Below are 24,549 nucleotides of genomic sequence, written 5' to 3'. Positions count from 1 at the left end.
TCTCCATGGAAACTGGAAGGTCTTGCTGAGGGAGGCGTGCTACAAAAGACCAATGCCATTTGGAAGAGAGCAGGCAAGCTTTATGCCATATTACATGAAAGACCGAGGGAGCAAATAAATTAACCTGACATGGAAACATGGCATCTCTTTGATTATTCCAATCAAATGGGGGTGCCTGTTTGTACATTTAGCACATCGCACACGAAACAACACCAAATTGTTTCTCCCTAGCTCAAATTCAAATGTGTCCAAACAAAATTAAAATATTTGTAATCACTTAGCACCATTGAATGTCTGTAAATATTCATGAGAGTATGTTGTATGTATGTATTAATGATACATGAGAGTATCATTATCATTTTTGCACACATTTATACGTACAATATCCATGAGAACTACTATACTATAAAGCAATAGGCTTTAATAGGACGACAACAATGAATACATTTGCATACTGAACAGCAATCTCAGTCTGGTACATTGTACCACTAACATTTTCTGTTATAATCCAGATTTCTGCTTCTCCTCTACAGCATGTCAGTCTTTAAAAATTCATCAGGCTGCTTTATGAAGGAGGCAGAATGGACATAACCGCCCCCACAATGTCCTGCTGCTCCAACTCAACCATGAAGACTCTATCGCAGCAGGCTGCTTTCTTATACAATTTCCAAAAACAAAGAGTGTTTGTGTGAGTGTGTGTGATATGGATTGGAGGGGTTCCTTCTTCTCTAATCTGTGTGTTTTATACTCCCTGCCTGAGTGTGTGAACCGGGGGCCGGACAGGAAAGGTGCGTTTTCGTCCAGTGGAGTGATCATATGGACCACTGTACCACTTTCCCTTCTCTCCTACCCATTATCTCGATCTCTCTTTCTTTTCTCTCACCGTCTCTCTCCAAAGAAAAAGGATCACCTCAGTGCTTTGTGTTTGACTGTAGGGTTGCAGAGAGTTGTACAGTATTTATTTATACACCAACTGAACCTACAGCAACATATTTATTTCAGCAAAGCTGCAACCATTCAGACAGCCTTCTGACAGGTCTCAGAACAAACTGGCTCAAAAAGACAAACATCAAATGATTTTACAGGTGCTTTTGAAATAAAATAAATAATACAATATTAAAATCAAATCAAAAAGGATTAGAACAAATACTGTTCATCTTTCTTTTAGTTTCAGATTTACTAAGTTCCCAAACAAGGCATGTATTTTGCAAGTGACGGTGATAAACTGCATGTGTAGTTAGTGGGTGTGCTGGAGGTGGTTTACAAAGAATAAAGCATAATGACATCACATGCAAAGTACAGAGAGGAAACAATATTTAAATGTGGTTTTTGCACATGACAAGTTTGGATCTTAAAGACATTTCCTGAGGTGTAAAACTGACATTAGCAAACCAAGAAGAATATAAAACTGCCAAAACATTTTAATATTAATATCCATGTGATCAATTAAAAGATCCATTTGTTATGTTTTAATATTTCGTTTGTTTCTTAAATAATGCACTACAATAATGTACTACAAATTACAAAGCAGGGTTTCCTACTTTTATTTTTACTTACTTTCTTACTTTATTTTTTGAAAATTATAAGAATTTTAGATCGGGGGGTACCTATGTGAAACAAATGAATGATGTACAGGAAATACACTCTGCGGCCAAAAGTATGTGGACACATAACCATCACACTTATATGAGGGCCCCAGTAAACACCTTTGGAATGAACTGGAAAACTGACTGTATCCTGATCCCACATGCTCTTGTGGCTGAATGGGCAAATCCCCACGGCCATATTCCAAAATCTAGTGAAATCCCTTCCCAGACGTGTGGAGGCTGTTAAAATTGCACAGTGAGACTAACTCCATGTTAATGCCTATGGTTTTGGAATGGGCACATATGGTTATGGTGATCAGCTGTCCACATACATTTGGCCATATAGTGTATGTATGCCTTTAAAGATGAATGAAAAATGAAAAAATAGAAAAAATAAAAAATAAGATGATTAAAAAACATTTAAATTACAATATGAGCATAAAATATGAGTGTAGACCTGAGTGTCTTCTGTTTATGAGGTAAATGTAAAGTAACGGTTGTCTAGCACTAATATAAGGTCAGAATTACGAGAACTAAAATAGAATAACTAAAGGCACACACACACAGACACACACGAACACACAAACACACACACACACACACACACATAACACTAATGCTTAGCTCGCCCATTTTTCCAGGTGTTAGCAAGTTTGAAAGTTTTTACACACACACACACACACACACACACACACACACACACACACACACACACAGACACTTTTAATAACTTGCTAAGAGAATAACAACTCTAACACGTGTCAAGCATTACAATCAATTAGCAGCAGAATTGTGGCAGATTTTCTATGCAGTACATACAGTATCAGTTAAAGCCAGTCTCCATGTGTGTTCACTTGTGTCTTTGTGTGGGAGTGAGAGTGCTATTCAACTACCTTTTTCACATGTGGCTCCTCCGTAGCTGGGTAGACACAGGCATACAAAAGAGTTGACCTCATCAATGCAGGTGCCTCCATTCTGACATGGATTTGACTGACATTCATCAATATCTGACAAAGAAATGAAAACAAAGACAGCAACGGTTCATGAGAATGGACTGGATAAAAGAATCCTATTAGCGACAGACTGCACAGCCACACACAGTTTTTGACTTTTGGATGTTTTTAACATAAACACTATTAAAGAGTAAAGAGCTTTATTCAGAAATACATTCTAAAAATGTACGATATCTGTGGGCAAAGGAAGAAGTCAGCCACTCAAATACAGGGACATTTTCCAGAGTCTTGCTAATTTTCTTCAAACCATGACTTACATCCATGATTGCCTGGAACACTTTACATTAAGCATTGCATTATCAAGGCTTATTGCTTTGCTCTGGCTGTAATTGCCATTGAAATGACCATTTTAAGTTGATGTTCATTTAGTGTCTGGAACAACGGCATAAAGCCGAGCCTATAATATGCCACTGATTACATATGATAACAAATGAGTACCTTATTACAGCAGAGTTTAAGCTATCTCTCATTTACACTTAATTATGTCAAAAAGCTGTACATCAACAAAGCAGCAATGAGTGATATCAAAGCATTTAGATTTTTTGAAAATCAGTAGGACATATGATAAATACCATTTATTATAATTCAGTAGCTAATCAGATACAAATAAATATATATTTAAAAGTTAGCTGACCACACCACATGGGTAATCTTTTACACAAAACTATTACTATAGGTAAATACCCACTAATGATTACCCTAACCTTAACCTCACTGTGCAAACGAAAATCTTTTACCCCTCTTAGTGTTTTTAAATAAATGCTACCTGGTTTTAAGGCTTTTTTAAAAAAAAAAGTGATATGTAAATGACCCCACAATGTCTAATTGTTTAATTATAGTGAGCATCTAATGAATTAAATGCTTTTTAAACACTGACATACACACACTAAAACACAAAGTGTATGCACACTATTCTATAGAGGAACTTCGACTGACGTTATTATTAATGTCATGGTCTTAATGCAGAAAATTAATACTAAATCCATATCTAACTTTAACTTCAGTAACCCAAAGGAAACATTCTGTCTCTCTCTCTCTCTTTTTTTTTTTTTAAATAAAAGCTGCAGTTTTTGTAAAAAATCAATCAAGTAATCAATAAAGAAGATAGAGGAGTTTTCTTCCTGGATACCAGGCACACGTCCCCACAAAGTAGCGGTTTAACACAATCCATATCTCTTTAGTGCTTCAAATATTGGTACCTGTATTCGGAAATAAACCCAGTGGGAATGGCCTAAACATGAAGGGTTTTATTATTTTTTAAATTAAATATGAACACACAACTACAACCCTGGAAACACTGTAAAAAACCCAGAGGTAAAATGTCAGCACCATCAGCATGGTGTGTGAATTATGGCTCTGACTTCAGCTCCATCACTCCAGTTCATAATTGGTCTCAGAGACAGGACTGTTTATTTTATTTATTTATTTATTTATTTTTTTAAAATCCTACTCATTGTACATGCCCATGATATTTTCTAACCAATTTCTGTCCATTTCACAAAATACAAACAAACTATTAGCCTAATTTAAAACACAACAACCTGAACCAAGCAGTTTCTAAGGATGATGTAACTGTATCAGGTTAATAAATGTGGCCTTTCTTTGTCTCCCAAGCTTCATGTCCACATAAAAGTAAAAGGTTCTCGCTTGAACAAATCTGTTGTTGCATCTCACAACATCACAGTCCTGATATACACCACTATTTTCCACCAAATACCTTGTGAACCTTTATGACAATATTTAATAATAATAAAAAAAAACTCTTTATGCATCCATTGAGAATGCTAGCTTTACATTCTGAATGGTGTATTCATGTTCGATTATGTAAAGGTAAAAAAAAAAAAGCCATAATTATCTATCCTTGCGTGGACACACACACACACACACACACACACGCACACACCAAAGTTCAAAAGGTCTGCTTGCCTGTAACTACACTTTTCTTACTGACTGTAGACCGGAGAGAAAAATCAATTACAGCACAGATGGTGTACGAGAGCCATTAGTCTACACGGCATCTGAAGGGATATCTCATTGGCTGCGAGGTAAAGCCAAAGGTGAAAACCCACTGGATTATCTCTTCCTCTTTTGCCTGGAGAATGAATCCTCATACTGCTTGTACAATGAACGTTTTACAGTTAAGACGAATGTGCAAGGATGAAAGCAGAACTCCCCCATAATGACACAATGCAGCAGCAGGAGATAGCTCAGAGTCAAAGAGCCAGCTGATTTGATGCAGGGCAGGTGTAGCATGCCTAGATAGACAATCCATAGATCATGGAAAAGAGATTATGCAGCCAATCTACATGCATTCTCTATCTAATCAGAGAAAACCATGCACAGAAAAAAGGCCATCTTCCATTCCTCCATCACATCCTCATATAAGCCATCTCCACATCACCATTCATAATGTTAACATGCTTTTATGCCACATGGCCAGATAGGGTTCAGCAGTGTAGGCACATTAAACAGAAAAGTTTATTTGAGATGAAGTGTGATGGAATTCAGAGAATACAACCTCAAACACATATTCTACTGTATGTAATTCTGTTATGCTCAATGTATTTGAGACTACGATGTATGATCTTACCAACATGATTCTGAGTATCACACTGACAGGAACTACACCAGAGAGCATTTTGTAATGCCAATAAACGCCTGTAATTTTATCGAAGTACATTTGTGTATTATGGTGGTGTTTTATTTGCTTCTTATTTCCCAATGCCAAAAACAATAATACACCTATTTTTTTACTTCAGACCTGAGTTGTAAGGGAAATAAAATGAATTAATAATAGACCGCACAGTCCACAGTCATTGGTATAAGATCCTATGCCAACAAACAATCTGGTTGTAACATTACTAGAAACACAAAGGGATGATTATAAACACACTATCTGTTGTCAACCAGAAAAGGAAACATTCCCATTGAGAGTGGTTCCTCTCAAAGCTTCTTCCTCATGTTGTCTCGAGATTTTCTTTTTCCTTGCCACTGTTTCTTGTTTTTATCATTAGGGAACTAATCTACATCTGTGATTTCTGTGAAACTGCTTCGTGACAATGTTTATTGTTAAAAGCGCTATACGTATATATGTAAATATATATGTAATTTTCACTTTTCAGTGGATATAATGTATATGATCACACATACAACAGGATTTGCTCTGTGGCATTTAGAGCCTTCACAAGGTTTGGATTTTAATTTAATGCTTAAACAGCATGCTGCTGATGCATGCTACAGCTCCCTCATAGTACTACAGCTCTCTCCTTTGTTTGCATTAACAGCTTTGATGTAGTCATTCAACACATTTTCAAATGCAACCTATAGATAATGGTAAGTCAAATCAAATTTGAGACGGCACTTTGAACGCTGGCTGTTTTAAGCAGCACTCAAGCAATTAGTCCAGCATTTTTACTCTCGCATGGCAGTCATGATTTCTTACAGCAACATGTGCTTATATTTACAAGTGCTGCTTGAAAGTTTTTGAATTGTCTACAGAATTTTAATAGATTAATAGTTATATTTCTGCATAACTATGAAATAAAACATCATTTTCACACAAGTCCAAAAAGTAGATCAAGATAACACAATTAAACAAATGAGACAAAAATATTATACTCGGTCATTTATTTATTGAAGAAAATGACCCAATGTTACATATCTATGAGTGGCAAAAGTTTGTGAACCTTTGCTTTCAGTATCTGGTGTGACCCCTTGTGCAACAATAACTGCAACTAAACATATCCAGTAACTGTTGATCAGTCCTGCACATCGGCTTAGAGGGATTTTGTTTCATTTCTCAGTACTGAACAGCTTCAACTCTGTTGAACAGTGGTGCTCACTCACACCTGATTGTTATCATTGAACCTGACTCTAATTTCACCTTAAAATAAAACTGCTAATCCTAGAGGTTCACATATTTTTGTCACTCACAGATATGTAATATTGGATCATTTTCCTTAATAAATAAATGATAAATTAATAAATGATATTTTGTCTCATTTGTTTAATTGGAATCTCTTTGTCTACTTTTAGGACTTGTGTGAAAATCTGATGTTTTAGGAAATATAGAAATTTCACAAACTTTCAAGCACCACTGTACAGTTTCACCTAGACTACGTTGTGGTTAGGACGGCTATATGATTTCAGTTTGCACCTGCATTCTGAATCAATTATATGTACAGTAATTATAGGGAACACTGAAGATTTAATGCACTTTAGTGAAACTGGAAAATCATGATTCAATCATAAGAACAAATGGTAAGTAATAAAGAACATTAAATATTTCAAAGCCCTAAATTCTCTCTGAGTGTGTGCTCACAGCTGTGAGATTAATCTGAGTGGCAGAGAACAATGCAGCACAACCCACGTTACAAAGTTTTACAAATCTTATATCCAGCAGCTTTAAAAATGATCTCAAAATTAAATGGTGCAAGAGAGAATGCATGGAAATTTCTATGGTATGAAGGCCTGGGCTTTCTAAGTAAAGATCACTGCCACTCCAACCTTACCAAAGAAGATAATAGCACGGCTTGGAGAAAGACCATTGTCACAGTGCACAGGGTGTATATTTTCATCTATCTGTACATATACATATACCTAAATGTGTATCAGTATCTACGAGGTGTACTTATGGCATAGAATAGTGAAGGTTTCATCCAATTTGAAACTTTCTAAATAGTGGACTGCCAAGAATATGACATGATAAAATACTATAAATCAAGATGCCTCACTAAATTTAGTGCACTTAAAAAAATACTCACTATGCATGCCTCTGGATACATTTCCATATCTCTGTGTGTCATCCTTCAGAACTCATGATGTTCATCTTTAGCCACTACTTTACCATGACTATGAGGTCATGCAAAGCACCAACACTGTCACCAAGTTGCTGATGGCATTGCTGCTGTGTGGATGACATTCTATCAGGATGAATTAGCTTGTGGGAACAAGATAACCTGTCTGGTGCCTGGTGCAGCAACATCTCCCAGAGTTTTGACAAAAACAAAGAACTGATTGTCAGTTTTGAAGAAAGCAGACAGACATGCTGTCTATTAGTTCGTTGACACGTATTGAGGAAATAGCTCTAAGAAACTTATTCTAGCTTAAAGTCACTACCTGCCTAGTGATAAAGAAGCAATTGTGTGCAACAATTTCTCCATAGCTATCCTCCCAAACCACTCACATTTAACTAGAGCCACTTTCTTGAGCCGTTTCACTGACAGTTTCATGGTTTGGTATGGCAGCTACACCATATCAGACTGCAAAGCACTGCAGAGGGTAATGAAATCAGCCCATCACATCATCGGGTCACTGCCCCCACTCAGCTCCAACGTCTATAAGAAATGCTGTAAGAGGAAGGATCGCAGTATCATCAGTGACCCTGTGCACCCCAGCCCAGACCTCTTCACCCAGCTGCCATCCAGCAAATAATACTGGAGTTTTCAGTCAAGTAACAGCCAGCTAAAGGACAGTTTCTTTCCTCAAGCCTTCAGTCATCTCAACCTGTCTCCAATGAGCTATTTGCACTTTTTCATGTTTTATTACTCCCAGTATAAAGTGTGTTCACTATTTTCTCGCTCAGTTTGGCTTATCTACTGCCCCCTGACATTTAATACATACCTTACCAGTTGCCGTTTAATAGCTAACAATGTCTCATTTAATATAGTATCCTGGAGGAATAGTCTTAATTTTGGTACTAGGGTATGAAATTCAAGTGAGCTTTGACTTTTTGTTTGAAGAAAACAATCTATAATTACTAAAAAGCAGACAGAGTAATTAACAAAAACTGATGAGGATGCACAGCCCATCACTTTTGCATCGCTTCGCCAGCATCACTACAAGCTGTTCCAAAAAGGGGTCTGCTGGAAACAAAAGCTGACTAAGACATGAAGCATCGCATCCTACAGCGGGAGAAGCACTTCTGGTTGTATATCTAGAAAAAACACGTGTCCTTTACATCAGCTGCAAGTAGCAACAGCTCCAGAAAAATCGAGTTATTGATTGGGCTGAAAACATCTGAAGGCTCTGCATAAGAGAAATATGTAAAAGCAGCCTTGGACACTGAACCACATCCCAAAGGGCTGCAGCCTGACATCAACTTTCCAGGCAGGGGCACATTTCTCAGTGCCTCATGCAGATCTTAGGGCCTGAAGTTGGATCTTTCATTTCACGCTCTTCAGATTTATCCTTTCAATTTCACTGGCTGCCAAGGCATTTGTAAATGAGCAGCCAAATAAAATGTAAACAGCACCCCATTTCTAATAAATGAGACCTCAAATGCAATCAGCAATTTCACCAACATGGCTGCATGCACGATTTCTTCTGGGCTTGGTGTCCACTCGGTGGGATCTAATAAAGCACTAAAAATGTGAGAGGAAAAAAATAATAGATCAATATGATCACCAAAAGACTTTCTTTGAAAGAACGCAGAAAGCTCCCTGGGATTACATTCTATCAGCCAGTGCTGCTGGGTTCAAACACTGATGATTAAAAATGTAAACGCTCCTGACAGAGGCAGGCAGAGCTCACTTGCTATGCAGTGGCTGTCTGCAGTCTTCTCTTGGCTGTCAGCCCTCTCGTACCATTACTGAAAGCTATCAAAGAGCAGCTCTTCTTGTTCTTCTTATAACACAGGCAACAGTGTCGACCACATGACCTAATGCTGATTTGGTGCACTGACTCACAAAAGGTCTTCTCAGGACCTCTCAGAAAACAACCCAACCTCTTTTGCACCCCTTTAGAAAAGAGTAGGACAGCAAAAATACTCGCTTTTCATCAGAACATTTATGTTCTATTCCAATTTTTATAAGAGACCTTAGAACCACTGCTGACTACTGAAACTTTTTGTGAATACTTTGGATTTTCAGAATTCCTGCTGCATTTGTAGAACTGCACACACAGCATGTGCTCATGAAGAGTCACACAGAATGCTGTAAACATACTAATAATTTCACTCAGGTCAGAATGATTTGTCAGAAATGATAGTGTTCTGGGAATGCTCTGAATCCTGACGCAGTATTTCTTTTATTTAGCATTTATTATTTTGCTTTAGAAGGACAAATTGGTGTCTTTCAAAATGGCTTGTGTGACCCGTTGATGCTGATTGCCTTCAGTGTAATTGCCTTGGCAAGCTGAGAATAGGTTTTTCAATAAAATTGGCTGTGAATTGTAGCTGGGATCAGGACTGTCACAGGGAGAGAGGGACGTGTGAGAGAGGCGACAAGCGCTTAGCCCTGATTCGTCTTATGTTTATTTATTTATTTCAAAAAAGGACAGTTTATATTAATCAACATTCATGAATGTAAATGTACCCAAGTTAGCCTGAAGGCTCATTTTCATTGGTAGTCCCCCAGTGCCACATGTTATTAGGCATAAAACAATAATAATACAACCAGAAATTATAAACAACACTGTAATACAGCTAGACAGCACATATGTTATACAATAAGTAAATAATAAAAAAAAAAGACATAGATAAAGTATTGATATGGGTTAAAATCAGTGTTGACATTATTGATTGTGAAGAAGCCATTTCTTATGATTATATTTAAATGAGTTGAAAGATAAACATTGTCTAATTGATTGTGGTAGCTCTGAAGGAAAAGACAGCCTGGCTAAAAGAAGTTTTCCTGCGTGGAATTATACAATCGGCCCTAGCTGTACCTCTAGTTACTCTGTTTTCATCAGATTAAAAATGAATAAAGTCAGCCAGGGGAAGGGAGAGCTAAACCATACATAATCTTGTGAACTAAACAAACATTTTTAAACTTAATGAGGTTTTCCCAGCTAAACAAATTATATGCTGTGTCTTGCTCAGAACAAATTCTTTGTAAATGTAACTACGCAATTGGTGTTCCTCAGTAAACAAGGCACTTAGAATAACTATCACTCCAGAGTAATGACAAAAACAATCATAAACATATTGATTCTCCACAAAACGTCCTACCTCAATCTTGTCCTGCTCGGGCTTTAAGCTCAGGCTGAGGTAAGATGGAGCACTAAGGACTCTGGGAACTATATACCAACACTTCCAGTGGCTTGATTAATTAAACAAGGCTTGGGAAATGCCAAGAGAATTCTTACATCGTACTGGGTGGAAAAAGGCCAGGCCTGAAGTTCAGGATTAAAACCACAAGTGTCATGTTAGCCCCACAGATCTGCACCCCCTGTGACAGCGACAAAAAAGTACAATCACAATCCATTATATTACAGTGCTTAAGAAAACTGACAGATACTGTCCTAGTCAAAGATTGATACTCTTGAATCACACGGATTTGATCAATAGCCATTCAGTTACTTACAGAGATTTATGCAGTGGCATGATACCAAACAAGAGGCCATGTTGTGATTTACAGTACTTAAGGCGGTGTATCTCACCTTTAAGGAGATCATCAGGGGTGATCTACTGTGTTATGCTTTTGTCTCATTGCATATCACATATTGGGGGCGTGTACTGGGCTATTAATAATTATTGCAGGCTGATTGTAATCACTGACTCAGAATTGAATTATGCATGTTAATACCAAAATTGCACATATCTGTAACATATCAAACATAAATACAGACTTAAGTGCAACTCTAACATTCCAATGGAGTTTGCGCTCATGTGAAAAGCAAACAAGCGAACAAATTTTTGGCTAAACTATTTCCGAAAAACATAAACACATCAGAAAAACTAGTGCGACCTCAGGACTGTAAATTAGGAATTCTCACAGTTGGTCATGCAGTTGTGTTACCCTTCATACAGGAAGCTGAAGGCGAATGCTGGACAGCTTCCAAGAAATCACTGGCTTCACACAGAGAGAGCAGCTCTGGAGGTTAGAGCAGCCATGATTGTGGGTTTAAGCCAGACAGGCACAGGATGCTGTTGACAGGGCTAGTGCAACAACTCAGGGAGCGTTGCAGAGCCTAATGAGCAGACGTGTCACAACATCTCAAACTGTTGCTTCTCTGATCTGACAAGCCCTCTGTTCTCTGTGCAGTGGGGTGAGGTCAAGCTTGCTCACTTTCATTGCTATCTTCAACAGCATGTGCATGTTTGAATGTGTGAAAAAGGGTACAACAGAGATAAGCATATGGGGGGTGGGGGTTTGTAAACTATTTAAGGGCCAAAGTTTTATAGGGGACAGAAATCTTGGCACTGGGTTCAGTCCTACATCCTGTATGATCACACAGCATGCCATGCCATAAGAGATTTGAAGTGATTTAGGAAGCTGTGCTGAGAGCAAACAGAACAAGTATGAAAGCACACAGGAAACAAGAAAACATTTTCGGGCTTGACAACCGATTTTGAATAAAACTCACTCCTGGGTGTAGGGATTATAAAACCAGATGGTCTTGTCCTTTAAAAGCCAGGCTATTTATCTAATAATAATAATCTAATAGTTATCATGGTTATTTAGAGAGTAGAATAATACAGCTCAAAAGAGTGACAGCTGGAGAACGTGAGTGGTAAGAATTACACACCTGTGTAGAATTCGGCCAACAAGTGTTCTGTGTTTCAGTGAGCGGTGGCAAGGATAAAGAGGGGTGAGACGAGAGCTGAGAGAGAGAGCGAGAGAGAGAGAGAGAGAGAGCTGAGCAGCACAGAGCCTGTGTCTATACTGTATATGTGCACAGTGAAATAAAATACCTGAAAAGTAAAAGTAATAATGAAGGAAAATAAAGAGCCTTTTTGAGTTGTCCCAAGCCTGCTTCTCCTCTCATTCCTGACCCAACCCAAGAAAAGTGTGACATATGTCTAATGGCATCGAGGCACAGTGGTGCAGTGGGTAACATTAACATCCCCCAGCTCCAGGGTCCCTGTTCAATCCAGCTCCAGGGTCCCTGTTCAATCCCAAAAACATGCTGGTAGTTGGATCAGCTCTCCTATATTGCCCCTGGGTGTGAATGTGTATGCATGGAGCCCTGTACGATTTCATTTCATGCTCAGGTTTCTCAGGATAGGCTTTGAATCCAAAGATACTCTAACTAGTATAAACCAATGACTGAAGACGAATGAATGAAAAATGAAAATGAAAAAGCAGGAAAAATGACATTTAACATCTTTTGAAGTTTGATCTCATGTACAGGAAACTTCGGGGGTCAGTTTGAGCATGCATTTTCAGAGATGAACACTGCTTTATCTACACCACCACTGTGCTTTCACACCTGAAGAAGTGGCAGAACACTCAAGAGATGGAGTTACTGATGTGTTTTCATCCTACAGCAAAGGGGTCTTGTTTCTGACCTTTAATAGTGTCACTAAAACTGTGTGTGTCACTAAATCTGGAATCAGAGGATTGAGAGTGCTCTAATGGCAGCAGCATTCCTCACTTACAGTCTAAGGTATTTTGAGCCCATAGGTTACAGCACAAAATTATTAATAGAGCAGCCTTCATGCATCATTCAAATGCAATTAAGGGACTGGTGCCTATGCAAAGAACCTAGGAAATGCAGTTATGAGAATGGGAATGGGTTTATTGCCAGTTCTTCATCTGGAAGTGTGTAAAGAAGAGTATTGTTCCTTATGCTGCTTGTCTATAAATTAATTTTGTGAGTTTATCTGTGAGTTCTGAGAGGTTAGGGGTGGAAGACGTATACTGTGCTCTGGTGAATGCAATGAAATGAATTTTGCCAGAGAAAAAGACCAGAGAGCCATAGGGCTGCTTTCACCTCATCTGTGCTGCATATAGCAATTTCCATTCAACTTCTGTGCAAAATAACAACAAGCCGTCAGGGAAGAAAAGCTGCAATAAGAAAAGCAATAGAGTTCTGCAGCAAAAAAGAGAAAATGCAGTGAAAGAAGCAATGCTGTCCAGCTTAGTAAATGGGCTGAGTGCATATGAGAGATGAGAAATGCTTTGTTTTGATGAGAAACAACAAAACCCAACCATGGTAGATTGGCGCTGCTGGAATTTGAACCAATGACCTTCTGTCCATTACTCAAAGCCTTAACCACTGGGCCACCACAACATGCTCAACTAGCTTATATTAATTCACTCACTTCTACCACTGAATGAACTCGCACTAAAAGGCTGCAATCAGTGTAAGCTAGTTGAACCTGCTGTGTTATAGATGAGAAAGTCATGGGTTCAAATCCCACCACTGACAAACTGCCATGATTTGGGTCCTTGAACAAGACCCTTCAGCTCAGTTGTGTCCTGCCTCAATTGTAAGTTACTTTCTTTAAATTGCTCATCCTAATGAGCAAATGTCCTGGATTATCTATTTTATTAATATTATTTTATACTGCGTAAGATATTACAGTACTTTACAGTAAATATGTTTACAGTTACCCTGTTGCCAATAAATTGCTGTAAAATTTACAGCCAATTTTTACAGTGTAGGGTCACATTTCTATATAAATAGACAGCAGGGCAGATGAATTTTGTCTAAACTTTTGTATAATCTCCAGTAATGGTTGTTGACTACAGTTAAGTGGTCGACTACTTACAAATGCTACAAGTTAAAACTTCTGCTTTGGTGATTTAAGTTTAGTAGCCTTGGTAAATGATCTAAACGTATGGGGTTTTTTTCTAGAAGAGGATGCAGATGCAGATGCAGAGTCCTTGGGGAGATGCATGCCAGGATTGATTGTTAAATAAAATTCTGAAGAATCCTAAAGAAAATGTTATTTTCTAAAATGCATAATGGCACTGATTCAGATCAAATATTAGTACCTGAAAATCTGAATTTACATATGCTACACAAATATTTGCCTTTAATTACATACCCAAATTAATTAACAAAAAAATGATGATTCTCTAGGTTTGAGATCCAGATTTAGACAGTGTGAAAGACAAATAGAGAGGATAAGGGAGAAAAAAAGAGAGAGAGGGAATGCTAGATGTTGAAGGTGACCTCACCAACTTTCCCTCAACCACCCCTCATACCCACCTGTTCTCCCCATATACTGGAGAATGCAGTTAACTAAATTAACAAGACCATCTAATAACCTTCCCTGGCTTGTAGCTGACCCAGGCCACTACATAATGATTGTGCATCAGCACCTGTCATTTCCCCTGAAGGCACAGTTAAACTGATGGACAACATCTGTGATTATTTTTCCATTGTCTCTAAGCACCAATAAGCTTGCACTGATTTCTCCAGATATTCTTCAGCAGGACAACACAGTGACCCTCAGGTAACTTAATTCAGCTTGCTCGCAAACAAAGCTGATTTGTTGACCCAAGCTCAATAATCAGTGACCGCAGATTAACGTAGCTTTCTCTGTGAAGTAACAAATGCAGTGAGAGGAAGAAGCGCTGTTAGTTTTAATGGCCCATTCTTTAACTACAGCACACCATTGAGGGCTCTTATTCCTATACTGTTTATTCCTATTAGCTCATGAGATTCCATCCGAGAATATTTGACTGTTTTACAGACAGGCTGACCCAGGAGAAACAGGTCCTGTCCCTGTGGACACTCTTTGATTACCTCATAAATATTTCAGCTGCCTAGTAGTAATGTAGTCTATGCATTATGTAGGAATCCTAAACACCTCTTCTCAAATAATCGCTGAGCATACTTTAGGGAAACTTAGGGAAGTCCTCTGAGAATAGTGCGGCTTATTTATTTCTTTTTTAACTGTAAAAAAAAAAAAGAAAGAATGAAAGAAAGGCAAGTAGGATAAAATTACAGGAGTCGAATTGCTCATTTGAATTCAACCCTATCTCGTTCATAAATAAACTGACTAGAATGATCAAGTGTAAAGTCACAGCAAATCTGTTCAGGCCTTTGTGCTAACATGCAATTAACCTACTTGCCATTATGAGTAATTAATATTACACAAAAAAGATGCTCACAAAAGAGCTCTACCAACAGTCAGCAAGAGCTAATTACAGATTCCAATGGAAATATTTAATAACAACATTTTATATACATACATACATACATATATATATATATATATATATATATATATATATATATATATATATATATATATATATAAATGTCAGAGTTACTGTTAGCTGGTAAATACCAGTTATTGACCGTTAAAATAAAACAAACAAAAAAAATTTGGACAAAATGTCACACATATCACAAAATACGTTCACGATTGTACATCCAAATAAGGTCTCTGTCTGTGCAAATATTTTTTAATACATTTTCCTCTGAAGTGTGCTCTGATTTAGCCCCCTTCAGGAGGAGAAGATCACCAGGCTGATGTGCATCTCAGGCTGCAGAGAAACGCTGGACACATTTTATTTCACTTCGGCAGCAGTGCGCTTCTTTGCCATGAAAAATCGCAGAAAATAGTTATAAAAATAAAAATAAACAAATTAGTGGGGGAAATTGAAATATTTGTTATTTTAATTTTTCTTTGTAAATTAAAATATATGTGGCAAACTGCAGTTTAACGTTTTTGTTTTGAATGTCTATTTTATTAGACACTAATTCCACAACTGCCGTTTCATTTGATTGTTTTGTTGTTAGTATTATATCGCTGTAACACATCTGGGCTGGGATGGGAATAACGAGGTGGAAGGCTGAGGACAACATAAAAGGCCTTTTTATTCTCTCTATATTTATTCTTTATATTTTCACTTTTCAGAACTCATTCAACCACACACACGCACACACACGTCTTTGTGCTGGTCTCTCACTGTCTCTTTGTCTCTCTCTCTCTGTTTCTCTCTTTCTGTCTCTTTGTCTCTCTCTCTTTCTCTGTTTCTCTCTTTCTGTCTCTTTGTCTCTCTCTGTCTCTTTGTCTCTCTCTCTTTCTCTGTTTCTCTCTTTCTGTCTCTTTGTCTCTCTCTCTCTCTGTATCTCTCTCTCTCTCGCACGCTCTCGCTCGTTACAGGAGCCACTGAAAGCACAGACACACACACGTAAATTCAGGCTAAACCAACACAGGTGACAATCACCTGCTGATTTGACCCACCTCCTCTCCATCCACAGCTGACGCTAGACCACCATATACTAAAATGTTACAGTGAAAAAGAAACACTAAAATTAGCTGACAGGATTTTTTCCAGTACATTAAACTTTATCATTCCCAGACACTTTGGCCGGCACCAAGATTTTTTAGTGGAAACTCCAATACACACACGCACACACCACATTCTTTAATTCGTTAACAATTAAGGCTAAAAGCTGAAATGAACCCTAGAGATACCAAAAGACATGGCGTGTGTGAATAGGATGTGATTTGAACCATAGATATCAATAATGAGCCCCTACTCAGCCTTTTACAAAGTAATTTGCACTGTGAAGCAGTTAGAATACAGATGACAGTAACTATTGATACACATGCAGTTTAAAAGATAGAGCGTTCCTTCTCCCTTGGTTAGTTAACATAATTCAAGCATTAATTGTGCAACTGCTGTGTTGAGGGATTGATAATCATGACCCGTGATAATGAAGCCTTGGTGCCTTTTGACACGGTGGAGCACGGCTTTGACCTCTGACCTCAAAGCATGTTCACAATTACACATCACGAGTGGCCCTTTATCAGGACTTACGGATTTGCTGAACGTGAGCTGCTTCAATAACATGCCATGTGTCCGTATACGTCGTTTGGGCTTCTGAATATTCTACCCTTGCTGTAAACACTCAATTTTGCAGGGATTTGCACAAATTAAGAAATTAAATATTATAAGTGTAACCTTATAAGTGTATAAGGTTGGAGAAAGTTTTAAGAGAAAGTTAGTAGTTATCTGTAACCATTTTATTTGCATAAAATTGAAAAGAACATTCCCCTTCCTCATTGTAATTCAGGGAACTTCTTTGCCAGAGCATATTAAAGATGACATCAAAATGGACCTTTTTGTTTCACCTTGCTAATTCACATCCCTAGTCATATTGTGCACAACTCATCAGCATCAATCACAAAATTCTCGTATTTACATAATCTTCCATCAAAATACAATATCTCTAAACAACTTATAACTTTTCAGTACATAAGCACACATGTATGAGTTAGGAAAAATCTAACATCAGACATCATGAAGTGTAAATGCTCTGTCTGTTTCAGTCTGAAACACACCATGTTACAGAAGAAAAATGTGTTCTTATTTCCATTTCAGTGTTTTACCCAGTCCGTATGATCACAGACAAACTTTAGGCTTGTGTTTAATTCCTGCTCCAGTTTAATGGTATGTCAGGAAGTAATGTATATCTTAAGAATTAATGTATGTTAATTAGTGTATGTTAATGTATGTGTAAATTTAATGTTATATATGGTGCATTTACATTGCACCATAAACAAACAAAAAAGACTTGTGTATCAATATTTATAATCAATATATTATCTTCAGTTGTGCACTTGTGCTAGGTGAAAAATTGGTTTTCAGTGAGTTTACATCAATGAAGTGACAAGAGACATTAGAACATATCATCTGATGTAAATCCTGTTAGATTGAATCCAGGTCCTAGGTCTCAGTAATGACAGCTGTGAGATTACCATAGATCTACAGGTGCATCTCAAATAATTCGAATATCGTGGAAAAGTTCATTTATTCCATAATTTAATTTAAAAAAAAGTGGAACTTTCATAGATTCTACATTCATTACACATAAAGTGAAATATTTCAAGTCTTTTTTTGTTTCAATCTTGATGATTACGGCTTACAGCTCATGGAAATCAAAAATCCAGTATGTCAAAATATTACAATAAAGAATTTATAATACAGAAATGTCGACTTTCTGAAAGGTATGTTCATTTTTTGAGAGATGCACCTGTAAATTCTGCTCTTTCAGAGTATAGCACTGATGTGTGTGCAGGTTGCACCACCATTTCTATGCTCTACACAGCTGTTCTTAATCACAGAGACACAGCACTGCTGTATACAACAGTGTATACACTTTGGGGCTTATGATTTTCATTAAGCCAAAAGAAGCTAAAGTTGCCGAATGAGAAGGACAGCGTTTATGTAAATTTGTTAACTCTCACAGCTTCGTGAACCACTTGAGGCCTCACTTGCTTTGCCACACACTGAGCTTGTTGTTGTAATCAATCTCCTGTGATCTAACAAGAAAATTACAAGTGTGCCAACAGTGAAGAAAGGACAAAATAAGCTACATGCTACATTATCCCCTCAAGGTAGCACTGCTTCATTGTCTTCATTGCTGTCATCTGTGTAATCACCAGCATCAGTAGTGCTCAGCAGCAACATCAGAGCAGGATTGCCAATCAACCTTCCTTCATATTTTATTTTTCCTTCACTCAACCCTTGACCTTGAGCTGTGATCTGTGCACTCGTTTGTTCACTCACCGATCTCGCAGCTCTCTCCGTAGAATCCCAGAGGGCAGAGGCAGCTGTACCCTTCGCCTTCCCTCAAGCAGCTGCCCCCATGCAGACATGGGTTTGTCTGGCAAGGCTCCTCCTCTGCTGGAGAGCGGAAACAAAGGAAAAATCACATTACTAAGAGAATAATGTGAATACGTTTGAAATGCTGAATTAGTTTCAGGAACTGACCAATCCTTGCTCCCCCTAATTTCCCTGGCCTTAAAATCACTGCTTAGCAAAAGCTGCTATCTGCCTTGCACAGACGTTTTTCTCATGGACAGATTTTTATTTTTAAATCCTATATGTCATCAAAAGATGCACCTGGGAGAGTGTAGGTGGTGTTTTAAAAATAAACTCCATTTGAAAACACTCACCATAACCAAAGATACCACTCTCACTCATCAAAGACGAGTCATTTAATTTGCTGTGTTGTTGAAACTCAGTCTGACTAAATAATAAGGCACATGTGTGAAAATACAATGAAGCTGTGCAATGTAGCTATAGCTCACTGACATGCTGAAAGATAGCTATCTAGCTAATAGTGTTGTAACACAATGACACTGTATGTATCTGTCTAGTGGTCCACAGCACGTTCGCCTCACACCGCCAGGGTTGGGGGTTCGATTCCCGTCGCTGCCCTGTGTGGGCGGAGTTTGCATGTTCTCCCCGCGCTGTGGGGGTTTCCTCCGGGTACTTCGGTTTCCTCCCACAGTCCAAAGACATGCATGGTAGGCTGATTGGCATGTCCAAAGTGTCCGTAGTGTATGAATGTGTACGTGATTGTGCCCTGCAAAGAATTGGCACCCTGTCCAGGGTGTACCCCACCTTGTGCCCGATGCTCCCTGGGATAGGCTCCAGGTTCCCCACGACCCTGTAGGGTAAGTGGTATACAAAATGGCTGGATGTATGGATATTGCTTTTAACATCTCAGTTGTACACAAAGTTTATCAACATCCACTGCCATGGTAGAATTTTGCCTTCTTCCGTTCATTGTGATGCTTTCTGACATCTTAATATATATATATATTTTTAATGTTTTAATAATTTTTCATTGCTGTGGGTTTCGGTATAAAGCCCTTCCCAAAACACAAAGCTGATCTATTATATCATGTGTCAGCTGGCTTCCATATAAAGAAAAAACAAACAAACATAATCTTTGTAGATATTATAGCCATTTGATGTTTTGTATTCAATATAAAAGGTCATAAGCTTGGGTATAACCAGCAGAACTAAGATCTAGCCTTCCAGAATAAAGTTACAGAAGAGGTCTGTCAGGTCCATGCATGCTTTCTCTATCTGGCATTACTAGGGATGACGGAGGGGAGTACAGGCACATGACTTTCAGCACAATGACAGATTGGCATGAATTTGTTGTCGGCACCCTGCTTATCATGATGGATGCTCCCTGGGGAAGGACAATGTGATCCAGCTCTTCCCACTTCACTGATGTGCTCAGCTCTCATAAATTATCCACTCATCGCCTTGTGGTGCCACACACTGCCGACTGTTTTTATGCTGCAATTTTTAAGTATTCTCATGAGTTATATCTCTGTGAAACCCCTGCTACACTGTATGTGTTTTTTGGGTCAACGATAAATGAGAGACTTAACAAAATAAATGTCATAATTACAATCACAATAGGAGGAAACTTTACGAGAAGTCTGGCCCACTGGATGTCTCTCTTTGTCTCTCTGGGCTTGTTCTGGAAAATTGATTAAGTGCTGTTGCGTATTTCGTTTGTATCCCAGACCACATCACACACTGCATAGCCTCTATTATAATTTTGGTCTCATGTAATGATATACAGCCAGAAGGATAAATCCTAGCATAAACCTGAAAGAACAGCATGTGGAATCTTGCCAAAAGCTAAGACATTCAGGCTCATTCAGTAAAGAGTTAATTTTCCTGCAAATATGTGTACCGTCTTGATCTTTTTTTAATTGGTAATCTATTGAACTATGAAAAACAAGTGAACAAAAAAAACAAACAGAAAGCATTCTGTGATCAAGCAGATGGATTTGTAACATTTATAATAGAAACTAAAATGCAATCATAAATAAACACAGAAAGAGCTCTGAGAGCTTAAGCTGCCAGAACATGGAAAACTTTGTATTATGCTTTATGACTTCTGGACCCATGTAATAGTTTCTCTGGCTGCAGAGCCCAACCTTTGGTTGTGAAATATAGAAGCCCGAGTGCTAATGTGTAACACAGTGTCCTTCCACCACCATTAGCCGGCATTGAAGGCAAGGGTGACTGACAGTGCAGTAATGGACTGGGTGGACAGGGGGAGTCTGATGAGGACAGGAGCGAGGCCAACCATCAACACACTAAACATATGGCACCAATATATAAAAATAACCCAAACAATACACTCTAATTTGGTTGGCATTAATAATGTGTGCTGGTATAAAATATCAATTGGAAAATACCTAACATTAAAACCACTGACAGGTCAAGTGAATAATATTGATTATCTTACACTTGGTACCTGTCATGGGTTGGGATATACAGTAGTAGGGGGCAAGTGCAATCAGGTCTCAAAGTCGGTGTGTTGGAAGCAGGAAAAATGGGCAAGTGTAAAGATCTGGGTGACTTTGACAAGGAACAAACTGTGATGGCTAGATGACAGGGTCAGCGCATCTCCAAAACAGCAGGTCCTCTGGATGATCTTCCAATCCCACAGAAGTGCAACTGTAGCACAAATTGCTGAAAAAGTTCATGCTGGATCGCAGTTCATGCAGTACATTGCGGCTTGAGTGTACAGGGACTGCAGACCAGTCAGAGTGCCTATGCTGACCCCTGTCCACCGCCTAAAGCACCAACAATGAGCACATGAGCATCAGATCTGGACCATGGAGCAATGGAAAAAGTGGCCTGGTCTGATGAATCACGTTTTCTTTTACATCAAGTGGACGGCCGGGTGCATCACTTTCCTGGGGAAGAGGTGGCACCAGGGTGCTCTATGGGAAGGAGGCAAGTTGGCGGAGAGAATGTGATGTTCTGGGCTATGTTCTGCTGGGTCCTGGGATTCAAGTGGATGTTACTTTGATACCTACCATTGACCTAAACATTGCTGCAGACCAAGCAACACCCCTTCATGGCAACAGTATTCCATAATGGCAGTGGCGTCTTTAAGCAGGATAATGCACCCTGACACACTGCAAAAATTGTTCAAGAATGGGGAGGAGCATGACAAAGAGTTCAAGGTGTTGACATGGCCTTCAAATTCCCCAGATCTCAATCTGATCGAGCATCTGTAGAATGTTCTGGACAAATAAGTCTGATCCATGGGGGCTCCACCTTGTAGCTTGCAGGATTTAAAGGATCTGCTGCTAACGTCTTGGTGTCAGATACCACAGCACACCTTCAGAGGTCTTGTGAAGTCCATGTCTCAATGGGTCATCACTGTTTTGGCAGCACAAGGGGGACCTACACAATATTAGGCAAGTGTATTAATGTTATAGCTGATCAGTGTACACTCACCATCCACGTTATTAGGCCGTAGGTATTTACAACCATGCTGATATTCAGTTTAACTGCGCGATTGCAAGTATGTTATTGCTTTTATGCAACAGATCTATAAATAAGAAATTAATATTGAGTAACTGACATTTTGGACACAATTATGTCCAAATGGTCTGCATATTTTTGCTCCACTAGCAGAAACAGGAACATAGCGCAACCAATCAAATGAGTGTAAGTCAAGATATGATAGTCCTAAAAACTTATCACTAAATCGTGATGGTTCCCCACTACACAAGGTATTTTGATTCACTCTTAAAAGTTTGTTGTAGACTTTTTTGGGATTCTTTAAAAGAGATTTATTTGCATTTAGCAATGGTTCTATCCAACACTGAAATGGTTCTGTAAATAGTAACTTTCATTACAATAGTCAGAATTGCTTTAGGGCCAGTGTGGTAATATGTGCATATATTAGTCTCATGTCATATTGATCAATCAATCATATACCATTCCACAGTAAATCACTTTGACTCAGTCACAAAATCTATCTTCACAGGAAAAGGTGTTTAGGCATTTATCTTCAGATTGTTCTTTGGGGGATGAGAATATCATTATAAGAGAAATTTAAGACATGAGCAGACAGCTAGTGACACAGAGGCGCTTTTATGAAGGCAGCAACGATATTCCCTCAAAAGGCAGCTGGCAGATTTGTATTCTAAGAGCAGGGCTTAGCCAAGCTGAAGGTTCTCTCTACCCAGTTTAATGAGTCTTTCCCAGACCTGATCACACACTCCTTCACTCACATAATCATTCCTTTCACAGAGCATGACCACTGTGGTAGAGTTCAAGGGCTTCCTATCATTGTTATGATGAAATAAACTCTTCATTGCCTACTTGAGTTTTTTTTTTTTTTTCAAAATCCTGTCAAATGGATAATTCTGTAAGTGGACAGATTGCTTTCAACATTAAGCAGGGCTTGGTGCATGCTGCAGAGAAATAAGACATTGATTAAATTTTCAAACAATTAGTCATGAGTTACTGCTTACAAATGAGATTGGGTTTGGTTCTCTAAGCAGTGGATGATGTGTAAAATACACATATAATCAATATTCCATTAATTAAAACACAAACTAGCTCACTATATGCCATGAAATAAAATTAACCATGACTGAACCACAGCCCACATTTCAGACACAGATTAGTTGTTAAGAGAAAATAGTGTCATATAAGGATGGAAAATTGAGAAGAAGGTGATAAAGGAAAAAGATTGAATGTAGTAGAAAGGAAGCTGTCACAATGGTGCTCCTTTTCAATGGAAACTCAACATCGCGTGAGCTTCACACGTTACCGGTATCTGAAGTCTATGTAAAATCACACCAATTTAAAGACTTGCCGTGGTCAGGTGGTGTGGCATTTCACGCGCTGCGTGACTAAGAAACAATGCCTGTAAACTACGTCATCAGCTTCTTTGTCTTCAGCGAAGCTGCATGTCTGTTGTCTGTGTGTGACCAAACATTGCAAAAACTCTTCACTTTCTCTCTATTCCTGCTTTATATATATATATATATATATATATATATATATATATATATATATATATATATATATATATATATAATAAAAAATTCCCTCTTCTGTCACTATCCTGTTGAAACAGAATGAGTCAGACAGAATTCAGAGAGTGTGTTACTCCATGCTCTCACTTTATTACAGAAGTAATAAAGTGAAGTCTATGGGAGTGGAGCATGCTGCAGCAGCCTTTGAGGGGGCTGCAGCAGCCTTTGAGGGGGCTGACTGCACCCATTGTGAACGGTTCACAATGAAGCAACACGGCCCTCTCACTTCTCAGCCAAAGGGAGATGGGTTTCAGAAACTCAGGGCTCTGGGCCAGCTGCTGCTGAGGCAGCCAGCCAGCTCAGATCCTGGGGGTCCCGTATGAATCTGGAGGAGGAACTGGATATGAGAATTGCTCCATCTCTTGCTCTTTCCTCAGGCTCCGACTCTCTGGTACCAGGTTTTGGAGCTCACAAAGTGACTTCTCCTTCTGGTATGGAGAGTCAACCCACCCTCTCCGACTCCGAGGAGCCAGAGGGGGGAGCCAGTGCATCATCAGAGAACAGCTCTCAGTCCTATAAAGAGCTGCTCGAAATTAAAATTAGACTGGCCCAGGGAAGAGGAAGAGGCTCGTGATAGGCTGAACAAGTGCTGCCTTCCCAGTGAAATAAAAACTCCCTCACACTGCAGAAAACCCCTCTTTTTTTCCAGAAG

General features: G+C 38.7%; 1 protein-coding gene across 3 annotated transcripts in view; it reads right to left on the bottom strand.

Moving 5' to 3' along the window:
- ncanb (neurocan b) overlaps positions 1-24,549 on the bottom strand; it is a 125,139-nt gene that overhangs the window by 21,341 nt on the left and 79,249 nt on the right. The window contains exons 9-10 of one of the 3 annotated variants that reach the window (XM_017477320.3): positions 18,802-18,915; positions 2,480-2,593 (exon numbers count right to left, since the gene is read on the bottom strand). In XM_017477320.3, coding sequence (XP_017332809.1) covers positions 2,480-2,593; positions 18,802-18,915 — 228 coding nt within the window. Of the gene's footprint in view, positions 1-2,479; positions 2,594-16,008; positions 16,395-18,801; positions 18,919-24,549 lie in introns of those variants that run through there. The other 2 variants (XM_017477319.3, XM_053683363.1) reach the window with 2 other exon arrangements.

This window comes from Ictalurus punctatus, chromosome 10 (assembly GCF_001660625.3).
Source record: "Ictalurus punctatus breed USDA103 chromosome 10, Coco_2.0, whole genome shotgun sequence".
NCBI lineage: Eukaryota > Metazoa > Chordata > Actinopteri > Siluriformes > Ictaluridae > Ictalurus > Ictalurus punctatus.
Note: the sequence above shows the minus strand (reverse complement) of the source record. Positions and strands in the feature narration are given on the sequence as shown.